Consider the following 18,594-nt stretch of genomic DNA (forward strand, 5'->3'; position numbering starts at 1 on the left):
AGACGAACCTAAAATTAAACCAGCGAATGAACAGCTGAGCGCGCGCACACACACACAGCTGAGCGCTCGAATGTGTGTTCACTCGCGTCCACTCACGCACACACGCGCGCGCCTTTGTCTGTCCACGCGCGCTGTGTGACAATAACACGACAGCACAATGACACGATTCACTTATGCTGAATATATCTCCTTATTTCGAACAAACGGCACCAAACGAAACTCATCGCCGCAGAAAAGCTCATCATGTGGACGCGCAGCTGACCGAGACATCGAGCCGTCAGAGTGAGTCCTTCAGTCCGTGTGTGTGTGTGTGTTTGTTTACCATGGCAGTTTGTGCATGAACAGAAAAGGCTCAAATGGTTCAGTTCATGTGTCACATCACAATATGACAGACATGTGTGACAGGTTTGTATCTGCATGATCTTCAGCTGTCAATTTTAAATCGGGGGTTTTGTTACTTCTGCTTTTAAATCTCACTGTATTGACCTTTTGGAGAGACCGGGGCTAGTTGTCACACTCATTCCCGTCAGTATTTCTCAAAAGGTGTTGATTTTTGATATTTTTCTTCAGACACGTTCACATAGAGATTGCTTTAGCGAGTCATTTTTCCCCATGGGGTAAGTTGTCACAATGGAATCTGCTATTAAAATCCATATCCAGGGTTTTCTGGCCAAATGTGAACAGTAAAACGACTAGGAAATACAAGAAATGAAACATGCAAAATGGAAAAAGATACAAAAACTTGTTTTGGCCAAAACCAACACAGATAAAGCATTCAAATCTGCCTTCATTATACGGAGGCTTAATGGATGTCATTGAGTGTTAATTTTGTTTACTTGATGCTTACCAGATATTATAAAACTATGATTATACTGTAAATTTAGTTTGGAGGACAGAATGAACATATACACATATTGGAGGATAGAATTCAATATTTAAATGTAAGACATTTCTAAAAAGCACTGCTGGAGAAAACAAACATTTATGTGTGACAACTAGCCCCGGTCTGCCCCATCACATGGCTGATTGTTGATGCACATCTGTCTCTTCCTGGTGCTGCTCCTCAGAGTGATCTCTGCGGTGAGGAGAGGAGATGTGCAGCGTGTGAGTGAACTGGCATCGGCGAGTGACGCAGACGACTGGACAGCTCTGCATGAAGCCGCTCTCTGCGGACAGACGCTCTGTGTTCAGGCGCTGCTGAAAGGTCAGAGTGAAGTCAAACTCAATCAGTGTCGCACAGACGGGCTTGAAGGGCTTGTTTTGTCACAAATCTTTCTGAGGAATCTTTCACAAAACAAACCCATGCACTTGTTGAACAGGTTGAGTCACTGTAGTGTTTTGGCTCGGCTCTTAAGTGTTTTATTGTGCTAGTCATTATTGGTCAGTAATCTTGGGAGTTTTGTGTTGGTCTTTCATGCTCTGGTTAATGAAGTGTGTGTGTGTGCAGCTCGTGGTGTGTGTGTGGACAAACGCACGCTTCAGGAACAGACGGCTCTGATGCTCGCAGTTCAAGGACGACACCTGGACTGTGTGAGGATTCTTCTGGAAGCAGGTGCCGACCCGGATATCTGCAACAAAAACAAAGAGACGCCTCTTTATAAAGGTGCGTTCATTCACATAATTTTATCTGTGTGTCGCTGTTCCTTAGGGATAATCCAGTGTAAATCTTGTTTCTTATTTGTCCATCCTTGCTTCCTTTCCTCTATTCCTTTCCAAGTTTCCTTTCTTTGCTTCCTTTCCTCTCTTCCTTTACTCACTTCCTTCCCTCTTTTTTTGCTTGCTTCATTTTGTTTCCTTTTGTTTTGTTTCCTTGCTTCCTTTCATTTCCTTTCCTCTCTTCCTTTTCTCGCTTTTTTCTTTTCTTTTCCTTTCCTCTCTTTCTTTTCTATCTTCCTTTCCTCACTTCCTTTCATTTTATTTCCTTTTGTTTTCTTTCCTTGTTTCCTTTCCTCACTTCCTTTCATTTCCTTTTCTCTCTTAATTTCCTCTTTCTTTTTCCACTTCCTTTCATTTCCTTTCCTCACTTTCTTTCTCTCTTCCTTTCCTTTCCTTTCCTTGCTTCCTTCCTTCCTTTCCTCTCTTCATTTTCTTACTTCCTTTCCTCTCTTCTTTTCATTGCTTTTTATCCTCTTTTTTCCCTCGCTTCCTTTTTTCTTTCTTTCCCCTTTTTCTTTCCTCTCTTCCTTTCCACACTTCTTTTCTTCTCTTGTTTTTATCACTTTTTTATCTTCTCTTCCTTTCCTTGTTTCCTTACCTGTCTTCCTTTGCACTTTCTTTCTTTGCTTCCTTTCCTCTCTTCCTTTACTCACTTCCTTTCATTTCCTTTTCCTATTGTTTCCTTTCCTCACTTTCTTTCCTGTCTTCCTTTACTCACTTCCTTTCCTTTCCTTTTCCTATTGTTTCCTTTCCTCACTTTCTTTCCTCTCTTCCTTTTCTCACTTCCTTTCATCTCTTCTTTTCATCACTTTATATCCTTTCTTTCCTCGCTTCCTTTCCTTGCTTCCTTTCCTTTCTTTCCTCGCTTCCTTTCCTTGCTTCCTTTCCTTTCTTTCCTCGCTTGCTTTTGTTTTGCTGAATTTTGTTTTCTTGCTTCCTTTCATTTCTCTTCCTCTCTTCCTTTACTCTTTTTTCCTCACTTCCTTACCTCACTTCCTTTCCTTTCTTTCTTTTATTGCTTTCTTTCCTCTCTTCCTTTTGTTTCCTTTCCTTGCTTCATTTCTTCTCTTTCTTTCCTCACTTCTTTTCTTCTCTTCTTTTCATCACTTTCTTTCTTCTCTTCCTTTCCTCGTTTCCTTTCCAGTCTTCCTTTGCTTCCTCTCCTCTTTTCCTTTCCATGCTTCTTTTCCTTGCTTCCTTTCCTTTCTTCCTTTCTTGTCTTCCTTTGCATGCTTTCTTTTCTTCCTTCCTTTCCTCCTTTTCTTTCCTCATTCTTCCTTCCTCTCTTCCTTTCTTTGTTCACTTTCCTCATTTCCTCATTATTTAACCTGAAAAATGTCAACATTAAGTGTAACTGGAACATGTTTTTGAACTTCACATTAAAAACAATAGAAACAAATGTGGGATTTTCCTCCTGTCAGACCAGCACTGGTGTAAATGTGTCTGAATGTTTGTCCGTCATGTGTGGTCATGTTCAGCGTGTGAGCAGGAGAGCATCGGCGCGGTGAAGCTGCTGCTGGCGTCTGGAGCGGCAGTGAATCAGCGCTGTCACCGCGGCTGGACCGCACTGCATGAAGCCGCGAGACGGGACAACGTCCAGCTCTGCCAGATGCTCCTGAAGGCCAGAGCCGCCATAGACGCCCGTAACACTGACGACGTCACACCCACAATAGAAGCCGCACGACACGGAAGGACAGAAGCGCTTGCTTTCCTGATCCAGAACGGTACTGAACGTTATGTGTTTGGATTCTCTCTAAAATCCAGTGACTTAAAGGGTTAGTTCACCCAAAAATGCCGTTCCACACCCGTAAGACCTTCGTTCATCTTTAGAACACAAATTAAGATATTTTTGATGAAATCCAATGGCTCAGTGAGGCCTGCATAGCCTGCACTGACATTTCCTCTCTCAAGATCCATTAATGTACTAAAAACATATTTAAATCAATGAGAATACTTTTGTATTTTCAACAATATAGTGATGGCCGATTTCAAAACACTGCTTCGGAGCTTTATGAATTTTTTGTTTTTTTGGCGAACAAAAAATATTCTCGTCACTTTATAATATTAATATTGAACCAATGTACTCACATGAACTGATTTAAATATTTTTTAGTACCTTTATGGATCTTGAGAGAGGAAATGTCACTGCTGTCAATGGAGGCCTCACTGAGCCATTGGATTTAATTAAAATATCTTAATTTGATGAACGAAGGTCTTAAGGGTGTAGAATGACATGAGGGTGAGTAATTAATGACAGGATTTTATTTTTTGGGTGAACTAACCCTATAAAAATCATCTGTTAAAGAGAATAGTAGTAGACAGTTAGTTAATATCCAACTAATATTTTTCTTTAATTTAAGGTAATTGTAAATTTATCAATAACATCACAGTTCACACTTACTTAATTACAGCTTAATATAGGCTAAATATTCACCATACTTTTTGGCGTATCCCAAAAATGGCAAACACGATAAAATTATATATTTATAACAGCTTATATAATAATTATTTTGACCTCATGAAGTTTAAGATTATTTTGGCTGTTTTATAATCTCTTCATAAAAAGTGAAATTTTATAAGCAGAGAGCAAACATTTAATAAATCTCAAAATACTCCATCAAATATGCCAGATAGAGTCGTGAGTGTGATTTCTTCAGATGTGAGGATTGCTGTGGTTCTGATCCATCTGATCTGTGAATATGCCTGAAGATTTTAAAATTAATATTCTACCATGACATGAATTAACGAATGAATATGATAGCTAACTAAAACAAAAACTCAGAATAATCACAAAATAATAACAGGACAGGATAGTACTTTAATTATCGCCAGGGTAAACTGATTCACAGAAAATCATTCATGTTCATAAGACATTTATTTCAAGATATTAAAGCATGGCTTCTGGGTTGTGTCCCGTCAGGTGCTGGTGTGAACCTCCAGACGTGTGATGGAAACACGGCTCTAACCGAAGCCAGCAGACACGGTCACGGAGAAACCGTGAAGCTTCTGCTCCAACATCACGCCGATGCCAACAAAGCCTCTAACGCCGGCCTTCTGCCACTGCACATCGCCAGCCAGCATGGACACGAGGAGTGAGAATTCAGTCTAATCAACAGATACAGGCCTAGAAAACTACACAAATGATCAGTGTCCTGCAGCAAACGCCTCAACAGCTGCCTCATGTGCTGCTCAACAGCTGCGGCTGACAACAGCTGAGACAAACACAGCGAACCACCCGCTTACTGTCATTCATCACAGCTTTGCACTCAAAATCCTTCACCTAATTTGGTGTTCCTGGATCAAAAATGACCAGCTTTTTTTTTTTCAGAGTTATAGTCAGTTTTTTTGTAGGCTGGTCATTTTTGACTGAGAAACACCACAAGTGTAACAAGGTGGGGAAAATTTGGGAAGTAATTACCCAGTGTGAGCAAAGTCTGTGAGTTTTAACCTTAAAAGGGATAGTTCACCCAAAAATTATCCCATGATTTACTCACCCTCAAGCCATCCTAGGTGTATATGACTTTCTTCTTTCAGCCAAACACAATCAGAGTTATGTTAAAAATATCCTGGCTCTTCCAAGCTTTATAATGGGAGTGAATGGAGGATGCGGTTTTGAAATCCAAAAAAGTGCATCCATCGATCATAAACATACTCTACACAGCTCCGGGGGGTTAATAAAGGCCTTCTGAAGCAAATCAATGCTTTTGTTTAAGACAAATATCCTTATTTTAAGTAAAATAAGGAGCTTCCGGTGTGATAGCCATACACATTTGACGTACGTCCAAAAAGCGTTAACTTCCGTGACCTAGTGCACAATGACATTATAAAGTTTTAAAAATGGATATTTGTCTTACACAAATGCATCGATTCGCTTCAGAAGGCCTTTATTAATCCCCCGGAGACATGGATTATTTTTATGATGGATGATGCACTTTTTTTGGGCTTCAAATCTTAAACGAGCCAGGATATATTTAATATAACTCTGATTGTGTTTGGCTAAAAAAAGAAAGTCATAGGGTGGCTTGAGGGTGAGTAAATCTTGGGATAATTTTCATTTTTGGGTGAAGTATCCTAACTTCAACTAGCATTTTCAGTAAAAAGAAAATCAAAATGACCAGAACACAAAATTAAGAAGCTTAATAGTGTCTTAGGCATGTGACAATATAAAGTTTTCATGTTGCGATAATTGCTTAAGCTTTTATCACGGTATACGGTATTATCACGATATTGAAAAAGTTTTGTTGTAGGTTTAAGAATTATTTTTCTTATAACAAAAATAACTCTGAACATTTAAATACAATAACGCAGTACACAAATTATAAAGTAAAATGTTTCAAACAGATTAATGTGTAAAAGAATTATAAAGAACAACAGGTTACACTATATATGGTCTTATTATTTGCATTAACTAAGATTAAGAATTTGTTACATTTGTTACAGAAGGTATTTTTTGTTGTTGTTAATATTAGTTAAAAATACAACTGACCATTGTTAGTTTTTGGTCCATTAAATAATAATTACACCTTTTGATTTTAGTAATGTTAATACACATTAACTAGAAATTAACATTAACTAAGATTAATAAATGCTGTTTTAAATGCTAATAAATGCTATAATAAAAGTATTTTTTTCATTGTCAGTTTGGTAATAATGAATTAACATGTTAAGTAATGAAGTTAATGAAGGTCATCAAGTATGACTGAACAATAATTAGAACATTTCTAATCATTAGGGCATGTTGTAGTCCAGATTAAAATATAAAAATGTTTAAGTTTGAAAATAAATAGCCTATTAAGTCTTTAAGTATTAAGTATTTGGTGCTGTGATGAACAACATTGCAAATACAAAAAAAAAAAACCTGAATAGCTGTTTGAGGCATTTTAAATACTGCAGTACTGCAGCTGTTTACGGGTTTCCGGGGTAACCGCTGCATTTCTGCAGTTCCATCAGCGCCCTCTGCTGTCAGAGAGTGAACGCACACTTTCATTCAGCGCGTCTGCTTAACTCGTTCCACCATATGCTTCTAGTGCACGTTGGGTTTGTGCACATTGGGCACGGTGTTGTGGATTTTATACGGTTGGTATTCTTAAAATGTAATATAAAAATTTTAAAATAATAAATGAATTAGTAATATATTAAATCCTTAATAAATAATTATTCACGGTATTTTGAGGTGCCCATGGTTACAATATTGTGCATATTTATTATCGTGATATATCGTATTACTGAATATCGGCACATGTCTAGTCTTGATGATTTAAAGAATGACTGTTTGTTGGATTAAGCTTTAAAATCAGTGTGTTCCATGTCTTTTCTATAGGATTGTTTCCCTATTGCTGCCGATCAGCAGCCGGATGCGGTTACGGCAGAGCGGCATCTCACCGCTCCATCTGGCCGCGGAGCACAACCATCAGAACATCATGCGTCTGCTGATCGAGGCCGGGTGTGACGTCAACAGCAGACTCTCGCAGCAGCGCTCGTCCGCGTTCCAGGACCGCCGCGTCACGGCTCTGTACTGCGCCGTCGCTGCCAGGAACGCACAGGCTGTTGAGGTCCTGCTGAACGCCGGAGCCGATCCCAACATAGACCCGTTCGCCCCGCTGCTGTTGGCGGCGCATCAGGGCTGTGTGAAGAGCGTGGTGCTGCTGCTGGAGCACGGAGCCCGTGTGGACGCTCGCCCACCGGGCCTCACCGTCGGCTTCCCCGCAGTGCTGATGTACACACATCACTTGGACATCCTGCGGTGTCTGCTGGACCACGGCTGTGACGCTCAGGCCTGCTTCACATGCCACAGACATCAGTGTGAAGAGGACACACACTTCAACACGAGCCTCGCCAAACCAGATTTACAGGTACTGCTCCAGTCTCAGGTATATGGACGCTTGTTTCCGCCACTGAATAAAAATAAAAAAACTTTTTTGAGATATAAACTCACAATTCTGCGGAAAAAAAAAGTCAGTTTATATCTCGCATTTCTGACTTTTTATCTTGCAATTCTCGTAAGTCAGAATTTTGTGATTAAAAACTCAGAATTACACACACACACATATATACATACACCAATCAGGCATGACATTATGAGCACTGACAGGTGAAGTGAATAACGCTGATCATCTCTTCATCACGGCACCTGTTAGTGGGTGGATATATTAGGCAGCAAGTGAACATTTTGTCCTCAAAGTTGATTTAGAAGCAGGAAAAATGGGCAAGCATAAGGATTTGAGTGAGTTTGACAAGGACCAGATTGTGATGGCTAGACGACTGGGTCAGAGCATCTCCAAAACTGCAGCTCTTGTGGGGTGTTCCTGGTCTGCAGTGGTCAGTATCTATTAAAAGTGCTCCAGGGAAGGAACAGTGGAGAACCGGTGACAGGGTCATGGGCGGTCAAGACTCATTGATGCACATGGGGAGTGAAGGCTGGTCCATGTGGTCCGATCCAACAGACGAGCTCCTGTAGCTCAGATTGCTCAAGAAGTTAATGCTGGTTCTGATAGAAAGGTGTCAGAATACACAGAGCATCACAGTTTGTTGTGTATGGAGCTTCAGATCAGTCAGGGTGCCCATGCAGACCCCTGTCCACCGAAAGAGCCAACAGTGACACGTGAGCATCAGAACTGGACCACGGAGCAATGGAAGAAGGTGGCCTGGTCTGATGAATCACGTTTTCTTTTACATCACGTGGATGGCCGGGTGCGTGTGCGTCTCTTACCTGGGGAACACATGGCACCAGGATGCACTATGGGTCCTGCCATCCATGTGCATGTTACCCTGGTGGCTGTGGGCTCTTTCAGCAGGATAATGCTCCTGACACAAAGCACAAATGGTTCAGAAATGGTTTGAGGAGAACAACAACGAGTTTGAGGTGTTGACTTGGCTTCCAAATTCCCCAGATCTCAATCCAATCGAGTATCTGTGGGATGTGCTGAACAAACAAGTCCAATCCATGGAGGATCCACCTCACAACTTACAGCACTTAAAGGATCTGCTGCTAACATCTTGGTGCAGATCCCACAGCACACCTTCAGGGGTCTAGAGGAGTCCATGCCTCGACGGGTCAGGGCTGTTTTGGCAGCAAAAGCGGACCAATATTAAGAAGGTGCTCATAATGTACTGCCTGATCGGTGTTATATTATATAACACAATTCTGACTGTATGTCTCGCAATTGCGAGTTTAAATCTCACACTTATGACTTTTTTTCTCAGAGTAACGTTAAATTCGCAATTATGAGTTATAAAGTCAGATAAAAAGTCGCAATTAACTTTTTTATTTTGTGGCGGAAACAAACTTCCATAGATATTGTAGACCAATTATTGGCAATAATCATTATCTTTACACCTGATTATAGTTTGTCATCAGATGAGAACAAAACTTCTTAGGCCTGCCATCATGAATTTTATGCTGACTATTAATTGTCATACAAATAATTTGGAATCGTATATACTAATAAAAAAAGAGTAAAATAATTATAGAAATTTACAAGATTTACGTTATTGCTGTGAAAATTTATATTTTTATAATAATTTTTGTAATATTCTTTACTCCACGTCAGATTATGACTCCTGCTTCTCCCACACTGGAAATGGAGACACGAAATATTGCGTGTTTGATGGCATTTCTTTAAGCACTTAAATTTCCCTGATTTGGATGGCAAAATGTGACTGAAAGGCACAATAAATGCAGTTATCTAAAATCTAAAAGTGTTTTGAACGAATAACCACACAAAAGACGATTAATCAGTCATGACAGTCCTATTGATTCGGTTATTTTCCTGTTTATTCCTGTCAGTCTTCTATGAAATATTGTGTTTAAGCTTCTAACTTCTGTTCATTGTCAGTTCTGCGACTGGATCTCGTCCTCCTGCTGGAGACATTCAGCCGCTCGTGTCATTGATTTGCTGCTGGACCGTGTGGGAAACGTTCAGCTGTGCAGCAGAATCACGGAGCTCCTCCGGGACACACCGGAGTGGCCGAGCATCAAGGAGAAAACATGTGAGTGCAGCGCGACTTCAGATTGATTTGCATTTTGAACCTCAACACATTTGCCAGTAAAACTACAAGCAGTAGAATGACACACATGCACACATATTTCTTTCTCTCACCTGTAACTATTTGCCTGAGGGAGCAGTTCAACCACAAATATTTAAAGAGACAGTGACACTTTTATAATATCGGTAACACTTTACAATAAGGTTCATTAGTTAACATGAACTAATAATGAACTGCACTTACGCAGCATTTATTATTCTTTGTTAATGTTAATTTCAACATTTACTAATACATTATTAAAATCTTGTTAACATTAGTTAATGCACTGTGAACTAACATGAACAAACAATGAACAACTGTATTTTCCTTTAATGTTAACAAAGATTAATTAATACAGTAACACATGTATTGCTCATGGTTAGTTCATGCTAGTTAATACATTACAATAAGGTCTCATTTGTTAAACATTAAAGTGTTATCTATAGGATAAATTATGTTTGTCTTTCATGCTTTCCTTACATAGAAGACAATTTCAGTTAGGAATCATGAGTTCAAGTTTTCATCTGATCTATTTGGCTTTTGGTGATCTGACACGGTCAGTTATAGTGTGAACGATGTTGAGTTGCACAAGGCTGTTTCTGAACTAATCACTTTCTTTCCAGCGTCTCCTCGGTCCCTGATGCACCTGTGCCGGCTGAAGGTGCGAGAGCAGCTTCGGACGCGGAGACCGCGGTCTGTGGACTCCCTGCCGCTGCCAGCGCCGATGCTGCGATACCTGAGCTCCAGAACCGGCTCCGACCACAACACAACACCTCACCTGTGCTCTCACGCACACACACTGCTTTCTGCCAATCATTAATGATGAAATAAGATTTCTGCTGGGTATTTAAAGGGTTAGTTCATCCCAAAATTAAATTTCAGTCAATAATTACTCACCCTCATGTCGTTCCACACCCGTAAGACCTTCATTAATCTTCAGAACACAAATTAAGATATTTTTGATGAAATGCGAGAGGTATATGACTCGTCCATACACAGCAATATAATCAACACTTTCAAGGTCCAGAAAGGTACTAAAGACATCATTAAAACAGTCATGTGACTGCAGTGGATCAACCTTAATGTTATGAAGAGATGAGAATGCTCAAAAATAACTTTATTCATCAATATCTTCTCTTCCCTGTCCTTATCCTTACACAGTAAGCATAGTGAAGGCTTCCATGTTTACATCCGAATGCCGGCTCAGTACTGGCCAAAACTGATCATGTGATCAGCACGATGCTTGCATGTGATAGTGACGCAGGAGCCAGCCAACAATGAGTCTGACACAGAACTTGGAAGGGCTGAACGTAAACAATGTATGAGAATGACACAGAAGAGATTGTTGAATAAAGACGTTATTTTTGTTTTTGCACACAGAAAGTGTTCTCGTCTCTTCATAACATTAAGGTTGAACCGCTGCAGTCACATGACTGTTTTAATTATGTATTTAGTACCTTTCTGGACCTTGAAAGTTGATTATAAACATTTGGATGTTGAAAAGACGAACCTCTGACATGTCCCGTCATGGTTGAAAAATACTTCCAAAATTAAATTTGAAAGGACGTGTTTGACGTTATCTTATTAATTAATAAATTATATATTGAACTAGATGTAGCTAAAAGTCAAAGTAACAATTATAAATGCTAACCTGCTATATCTGAATGCATTTTTAGGAAATGTTACATATTTTTTACCAATTTATGTTGTCCTACCGTGACTATTTTTGGCCAGACTATTGTCGTCGCACCAATGTTTGCTGGGATAGCTACCTCTCGGATTTCATCAAAAATATCTTTGTGTTCTGAAGATGAACGAAGGTCTTACGGGTGTGGAATGACATGAGGGTGAGTAATAAATGACAGAAATTTCATTTTTAGGTGAACTAACCCTTTAATGACAAGTGATGTGAGATTAATTGTTCTATTGTGGATTGAGTGTTTTGTCTTCAGGTTGATTATTTATAACTTTTAATTTATGATCTTGAAGTGTGTGTTTGATACACAATTTTATGTTTTATTTTATAAGTGTGTGTGTTTGATACACATTTTTATGCAGTTTTACTATCTAAAAACAGAGTATGAGCACAGAATAAAGTGCTCTCCGTACTTCATGTGAGTCAGTGTCTTTAATGAGCAGAGAGTAAAGCAGTCGAGAGCTTTAATGAGCTAATTTAGCACAAGACCTGGATTATGACCAGGCTTAATTAATTAGTGTGACAGAACAACATCTCAACTAAAAGATAATAATAAATACTGATCTCTACATCACAGTGAAATCATGCTGTGGAACAGAGAAATGGCGTGATTTAGACTGTTAAATGAAAACACAAAATAAAGTCACCTGCTGTCAAGAGAACAGAATGATTTGTTGAAATGCTGAGATCATACAGAAACTGTCCATCTCGATGTCCTTCACAAAAGCCAATAAAAGATGCATGTGTGTGTTATTCTTGCTACATCTGTACTTTTAAGTGCTTAAAACTGCTCGTTCATGTGCATAACGTGTCATTAATCGGTTAAAACATGAACCTGAAGTGAAGTAGTCCTGAAGGTTAGTAGTCCTCTACACTAAATAAAGCCGAACACGCTGAAAATGGAGGAGGAGATCGCTGGCTTCGTGGGAATCGGCTTGATAACCACATGTGAGCTGTTACTGTGAAGTCCGTCGATGAAGTTGTGCGTCTCAGTCGTTTTGTTCCTGTACGCCGCGTCCGCGTGCGGGAGCAGGAAGCGGCTGTGCAGCGCGTGATACTGAAGAGGGCAGCACGCGCACGCTGCGCTCCTCCTCGGCGGCTCCGCGTTACTCGAGACCAGCGGGTTATCATGAATCATCTTCCTTCTCTCGCCATGAGATCTGACATTTACATTCCCGTTCGCGTTGTTTTTAAGGAAGTGCTCCAGACACTCTCGGCTGCCCGAGGAGCACTGCGGCTCCTTCCAGAAGGACGCCGGAAGCTGCCGCTTGCGCATGGGCACGTGGCCCGCCCGCGCGTCGTCCTCGGAATTCGGGCTCAGATCCGTCGCTAGACGCGCTTCTGTCCCGTTTCCGCTCGGGCCGTCGCGCGCGAACATGCCTGCTTTAGCACACGTGGGGTCGCTTGTTCTGTGCGAATGGCAGCGGGGAACCTTGGAGTATCTGTGCGAGAAGCGCTTCAGCTGCTTCTGCAGGTATTTGCGGTGGTCCACGGAGCGTCTGCAGGGCGCAGATCTGTCCAGCGCCGCCTTGATGTCGCTCGACGCCAGGTTGACAAAGTTCAGAAGCGTCTTCACCTCGCTGTCAGAGTTCGCCATCGCGCTCATTCAGCAGGACCTCAGCGCTCTACATCCTCACTCCTGTTACATTCCTAGAGGGAAACAGTCCAAATAATGAATCCAAGGTGTTTTGCATCAACCCTTTTCCATGCTTGCACACAAAAGCTGCTGAAGTGATGTCCAGCTCGCCTGGCCTCTATAATAGCCCGAGCACTCAAAGAAGCTCAATGACTATAGACTCGGTGTAGTTATGGTGCTTCCCTCGAGCCAATCAGCGACCTCACTTTCCTCACAATGAGCCACCGAGATCCCCGGTGTCGGATTCTTTGCCACCCCAAATTGTTGTCATGGAAATCCCCAAGGGAAAATAGCAAGCAGATGCAATATTTCGCCGTAGAAACGGTCAGTGGATTCCCCTCAGGCGCAATCTGTTTTTGATTTGACAGAGTTTCTAAAGAGACGGTCAAGCGAGGGTGTCGCGCCACGCTCCGCCGCTGAAGCTCGGCTCGGCTCACTTTTAACCGTCCTGATCCGAAGCCGCCGTCTTTACCTTAGACTGATGTCGGGAGCCGCGGGCTCGGGGGAGCAGCACTAAAGAGATGTGCGCATAACCATGGAAAGGGGGCTTGAGCGCTCAAGAATCTTGTCTTTCTGTTTGCCCCCTCAATCGAGCCACACAAAAGCTGAATTACTCATTCAAACCTCACGGGACAAAGGCAGAGGAGCCGGATAGCACTCTCGCATTTGTAGTCAAACATTCGGAGACTTAAATCGAGTCGTCATGAAAGAGAAAGAGGTAGACAAAGCCCATAGAATTGCCATCAGCAAACATTTTCCTGTGTCATATTAGTGGGGTCTCCATGGCTCCTTCTGGCTCGGGGACAATAGCACAAGTTTGCACACTCGAATACTGTCACCCTGCCAACGGCAACAAGGGCCAGAAACAGGACAATCCCCGCAAAAAGCACGGGCACCGCGGGGAAGGCCGCAATAGAAAAGGAAAAAGGGGCTTGTGAAATGCTAATTGAGCTCCGTCCCTCATTGAGAGGGGGAAAGAGAGCAAGGCTACCTATCCTGTCCTGTCGAGACACGTCCTGTCCCGTCAGAGGACCTTCAGACGGGAGAGCCGTCGAACCCAAATCTCGCTCTGGTCGCAGGGATTGAGTGGCATCCGCCAAACATTCCCATGTCAGCCACGGCCTGAGAATGACATCTGTCCTGTGCAGGGCTATGATGATTAGATCCTATGACGGTCATAAGTGTGCACTTCAACATCTGTCAGGCCGAGAGTAACTGTCATGACAACAATCCTCAAAACCTGTGGATCAGTGGTTTCCCAGCCAACTTAAGGCATTTTACATGATTTAAAATAAGACAAAACAAGCATTAAGATATAAAACAACTTAAAAGTCTTACTTTGTATTTTTTTTTTAAGAAACCATGGCCTGATTTATAAAGACATGCATAGAATGATCGTAAATGTGAACGTATAACAATTTCCGTAATGTTTCTATGAACAAATTAAACATTTTAAAATGCATCCCACTTTATAACTTTATAACTCACAGTTCATCTTAGATTCAAGCACAATGTTAACAAGTGCACCAACTAAACCTACAAATACAAATACCTTATGGTTCAGAGGTAGAAGTATATATATATATATATATATAATATATATATATATATATATATATATATATACACTCTAAAAAAATGCTGCGTTAAAAACAAACCAAGTTTTAACCCAGCAGTTGGGTTAAATGTTTGTAAAAAGTTTTATTTAAATTGGCTTAAAATGAACCCAAAATATGTTGGAAATTAAAAATCAAACACATAATTACTAGAGACAACAATAATAATCAAATTATTCATCATTCAGATCATTCAACAAATAAATTCATTCATTATTGGTATATATAAGCGCAAAAAAGTTTGTACGCATTCTCTTCAGTTGCCATAGACATAAAAACATTTCATTTTCATGCTAGTTTTTGCCTTTATGAATCCCAATTTGTTCCTCACTTTTGATGTAGGATGAACTCCATTGAATTTAGGATTAAATCTGATAATTTGTGCCTTTTATAACCGGGGTCTCAGGATCACTTTATTCAGTACAGATTGTTTCAAAGGAGATTCACAGTAATAAACAGGAAAATAATGATCAATGCTGTAAACAGAATTCAGTTCTGCTGTAAAGCAGCTCTAGAAAGACAATAGTGTCATTGTTCATCACTGACTGGAAGACCCTTGGGTAAATGAGGAAGCCTAATTGTCATGTAAATTAAAGGGTCTGTTCACCCAAAACTGATCATTCTGTCATCATTTACTCCCCTGTCGTTCCAAACCTGTTTGACTTTCTTTTTAACATAAAAGATATTTTGAAGAATGTTGGTAATAAAACAGTTTCATTTCCCATTTGATATCCATTATACTTTTTTGTCCACATAATGGGAGTCAATGGGATCCAAAACTGTTTGTTTACCAACATTCATCAAAATATCTTCGCTTATGTTCAGCAGATGAACGAAAATCATAGAGGTTTGGAATGAAATAATTTTTTCATGATTACTTTTTGGCTGAACAGACCCTTTACTGAAGCCCCATGGTCATTTTATAATGAATTCATTTTTTATAAGTTAGAAATTGTGAGTAAAATCCCGGTCTTTAATCCTTAGATTGAAGTAGATCAGGAATGACTGGAAAAGTCCATTGTTGTGGAGAATGAAGTCAGGACCTGCTGTTAGTTTTGTCTGCTCCTCTTCCTCGAACGCTGCTTTTCTTCTATTTCTCTAAGGTCCATCTGAAAAGCCCAGTGAAACAATAGCTGTGTTCTTTTGAAGTGCCTGTGAAAGGAGAGATGAAGAGCACGGCCTCACAAACGTCTCTCTGACAGCCTGAAAAAGATGGATGACTGAACTGATGGACTGACAACAGGCACATGAGCTCATTTTACAGGAAACACTGCTTTAAGATATTGTGCTACTGCATGGATACGCTTACTTTAAACACTGTCATGTAGAAGGAGTTTAATTCTTTTATGATATATTTGTCTAGGTTTTTTATTAATTCCTATGAGTGCTGCATGTTTGGCCACACTCACAGAGCAGTCTTCATCTAAAACTGTACAAAAACAAACAAACAAATATGTAAAGTGTCATCTGCTTGTGGTGGAAAAAAACAGCATTTACAAATTACAATCTTTCACAATAGATCAGAAGATAGGATTTCTGTATTATGTTTTCATTATAGCTAAATATCTGTTTTCTTATATGCCGTAAGTTGTGTACATTTATACTATATTGCCAAAAGTTTTGGGACGCCTGCCTTTACGTGCACATGAACTTTAATGACATCCCATTCTTAATCCGTAGGGTTTAATATGGAGTTGGCCCACCCCTTGCAGCTATAACAGCTTCAACTCTTCTGGGAAGGCTTTCCACAAGGTTTAGGAGTGTGTTTATGGGAATTTTTGACCATTCTTCTAGAAGCACATTTGTGAGATCAGGCAGTGATGTTGGTGAGAAGGCCTGGCTCACAGTCTCCGCTCTAATTCATCCCAAAGGTTTTCTATCGGGTTGAGGTCAGGACTCTGTGCAGGACAGTCAAGTTCCTCCACAGCAGCCATATCACCCTGTAGCCCAAGACCGGTTGCCCACTGAAGCTAAGCAGGGCTAAGCCTGGTTAGTACCTGGATGGGAGACCTGGGAAAACCTAGGTTGCTGCTGGAAGAGGTGTTAGTGAGGCCAGCAGGGGGTGCTCACCCTGTGGTCTGTGTGGGTCCTAACGCCCCAGTATACTGATGGGGACACTATACTGTCAAAAAGCACCGTCCTTCGGATGAGACGTTAAACCGAGGTCCTGACTCTCTGTGGTCGTTAAAAATCCCAGGATGTCCTTCGAAAAGAGTAGGGGTGTAACCCTGACATCCTGGCCCAATTTGCCCACTGGCCTCTGTCCATCATGGCCTCCTAATCATCCCCATTTACTGATTGGCTTCATCACTCTGTCTCCTCTCCAGCAATAATCTGGGGTGTGGTGGGCGTTCTGGCGCAATATGGCTGCTGTCGCATTATCCAGGTGGATGCTGCACATTGGTGGTGGTTGAGGAGATTCCCCTTTCGATATGTAAAGCGCTTTGAGTGCCCAGAAAAGTGCTATATAAATGTAAGGAATTATTATTATTATTACACCAAACTCACTCATTCATGTCTTTATGGACCTTGCTTTGTGCACTGGTGCGCAGTCATGTTGGAACAGGAAGGGGCCATCCCCAAACTGTTCCCATAAAGTTGAGAGCATGAAATTGTCCAAAATGTCTTGGTATGCTGAAGCATTAAGAGTTCCTTTCATTGGAAATAAGGGGTCAAGCCCAACCCCCGAAAAACAACCCCACACCATAATCCCCCTCCACCAAACTTTACACTTGGCACAATGCAGTCAGGCAACCGCCAAATCCAGACTCATCCATCAGATTGCCAGACAGAGAAGCGTGATTCGTCACTCCAGAGAACACGTCTCCTCTCTAGAGTCCAGTGTCAGTGTGCTTTACACCACTGCATCCGACGCTTTGCATTGCACTTGATGATGTAAGGCTTGGATGCAGCTGCTCGGGAATGGAAACCCATTCCATGAAGCTCTCTACGTAATGTTCTTGAGCTAATCTGAAAGCCACACAAAGTTTGGAGGTCTGTAGCTATTGACTTTGCAGTAAGTTTGAATTCACTGAGCTTCTGAGAGTGTCCCATTAGTTCACAAATGTTTGTAGAAGCAGTCTGCATGCCTACGTGCTTGATTTTATACACCTGTGGCCATGGAAGTGATTGAAACACCTGAATTCAATGATTTGGAGGAGTGTCCCAATACTTTTGGCAATATAGTGTAATTACTGTATAAAGATTATGTTTGAATTTCATCTATAGATTTTACAAGGGCTTGTAACGTTATAGTAAGGGTTGCCAGGTTTTCACAACAAAACCCACCCAATTGCTTCTCAAAACTAACCCAATCACATTTCAGAGGGGTCCCCCAGTAAAAATTGTGTTCCGGGCAGTAAAATCTGTGTTTTTGGTTTTCCCTGGTAAAATTCGCATTCCAGGGGCTAAATATCATGTTATTCAAGGTCGCTTCAAGGTGCCACCTGAGACTCTCTTGCACTTCTGGGCCTTTTGGAAATGGTTATGAACTGGGCACCGTATGTTAACCCTAATGCAGAAACCTTGTTCCGGGACCAATTTGTCGAGCATCATGCTGATAGTGCCTTGAGTGCAGTTGGTTTGTGGCCAGCCTACTGCTACATTATTAGAGGTTCATGGTGAAGCAGTTTGATGAGAACAAGAGGGGATGCCTGGGGGGGATGGGGGTGGACATAGTCAGTCAGATCCACTAGCATATGGCATTTAATATTAAGTACTAGGGAATTGCTAGGTCGTCACAGCAGTCAGAGTTGGGCGAATTGAGAGAAATGCTGTGACATCAACAAAAGTTCCATCAGAAAACTAGTTCCCACCAGGTTGTGGAGTCACAGCCTGAGTGGGGAAGAAATTGACTCAAGTAAGGTAGGCGCACATAGCTCAGTTTCCCTTTTGATCTCCTCATGTCCACGTGGTTGTCCTGCTTAGTGGATACAGGTTCAGTGGTGTCAGCAGTTGCTTTCAAC

At 41.2% G+C, this 18,594-nt stretch overlaps 2 protein-coding genes across 2 annotated transcripts; one reads left to right on the forward strand and one right to left on the reverse strand.

Moving 5' to 3' along the window:
- The first annotated feature begins 2 nt into the window (after window positions 1–2).
- asb2b (ankyrin repeat and SOCS box containing 2b) lies at window positions 3–10,570 on the forward strand. The gene is made up of 8 exons (XM_067366874.1): window positions 3–282; window positions 1,068–1,204; window positions 1,448–1,603; window positions 3,135–3,380; window positions 4,577–4,748; window positions 6,977–7,508; window positions 9,492–9,645; window positions 10,305–10,570. The coding sequence occupies exons 1-8, from the start codon at window positions 158–160 to the stop codon at window positions 10,499–10,501; spliced, it is 1,719 nt and encodes a 572-aa protein (XP_067222975.1). The 5' UTR covers window positions 3–157; the 3' UTR covers window positions 10,502–10,570.
- A 1,593-nt stretch (window positions 10,571–12,163) lies between these two features.
- LOC137007128 (protein FAM181A-like) lies at window positions 12,164–13,040 on the reverse strand. The gene has a single exon (XM_067368441.1). The coding sequence runs from the start codon at window positions 12,981–12,983 to the stop codon at window positions 12,252–12,254; it is 732 nt and encodes a 243-aa protein (XP_067224542.1). The 5' UTR covers window positions 12,984–13,040; the 3' UTR covers window positions 12,164–12,251.
- Window positions 13,041–18,594: the final 5,554 nt, after the last annotated feature.

This window comes from Chanodichthys erythropterus, chromosome 18 (assembly GCF_024489055.1).
Source record: "Chanodichthys erythropterus isolate Z2021 chromosome 18, ASM2448905v1, whole genome shotgun sequence".
In the NCBI taxonomy this organism is placed as follows: Eukaryota; Metazoa; Chordata; class Actinopteri; order Cypriniformes; family Xenocyprididae; genus Chanodichthys; species Chanodichthys erythropterus.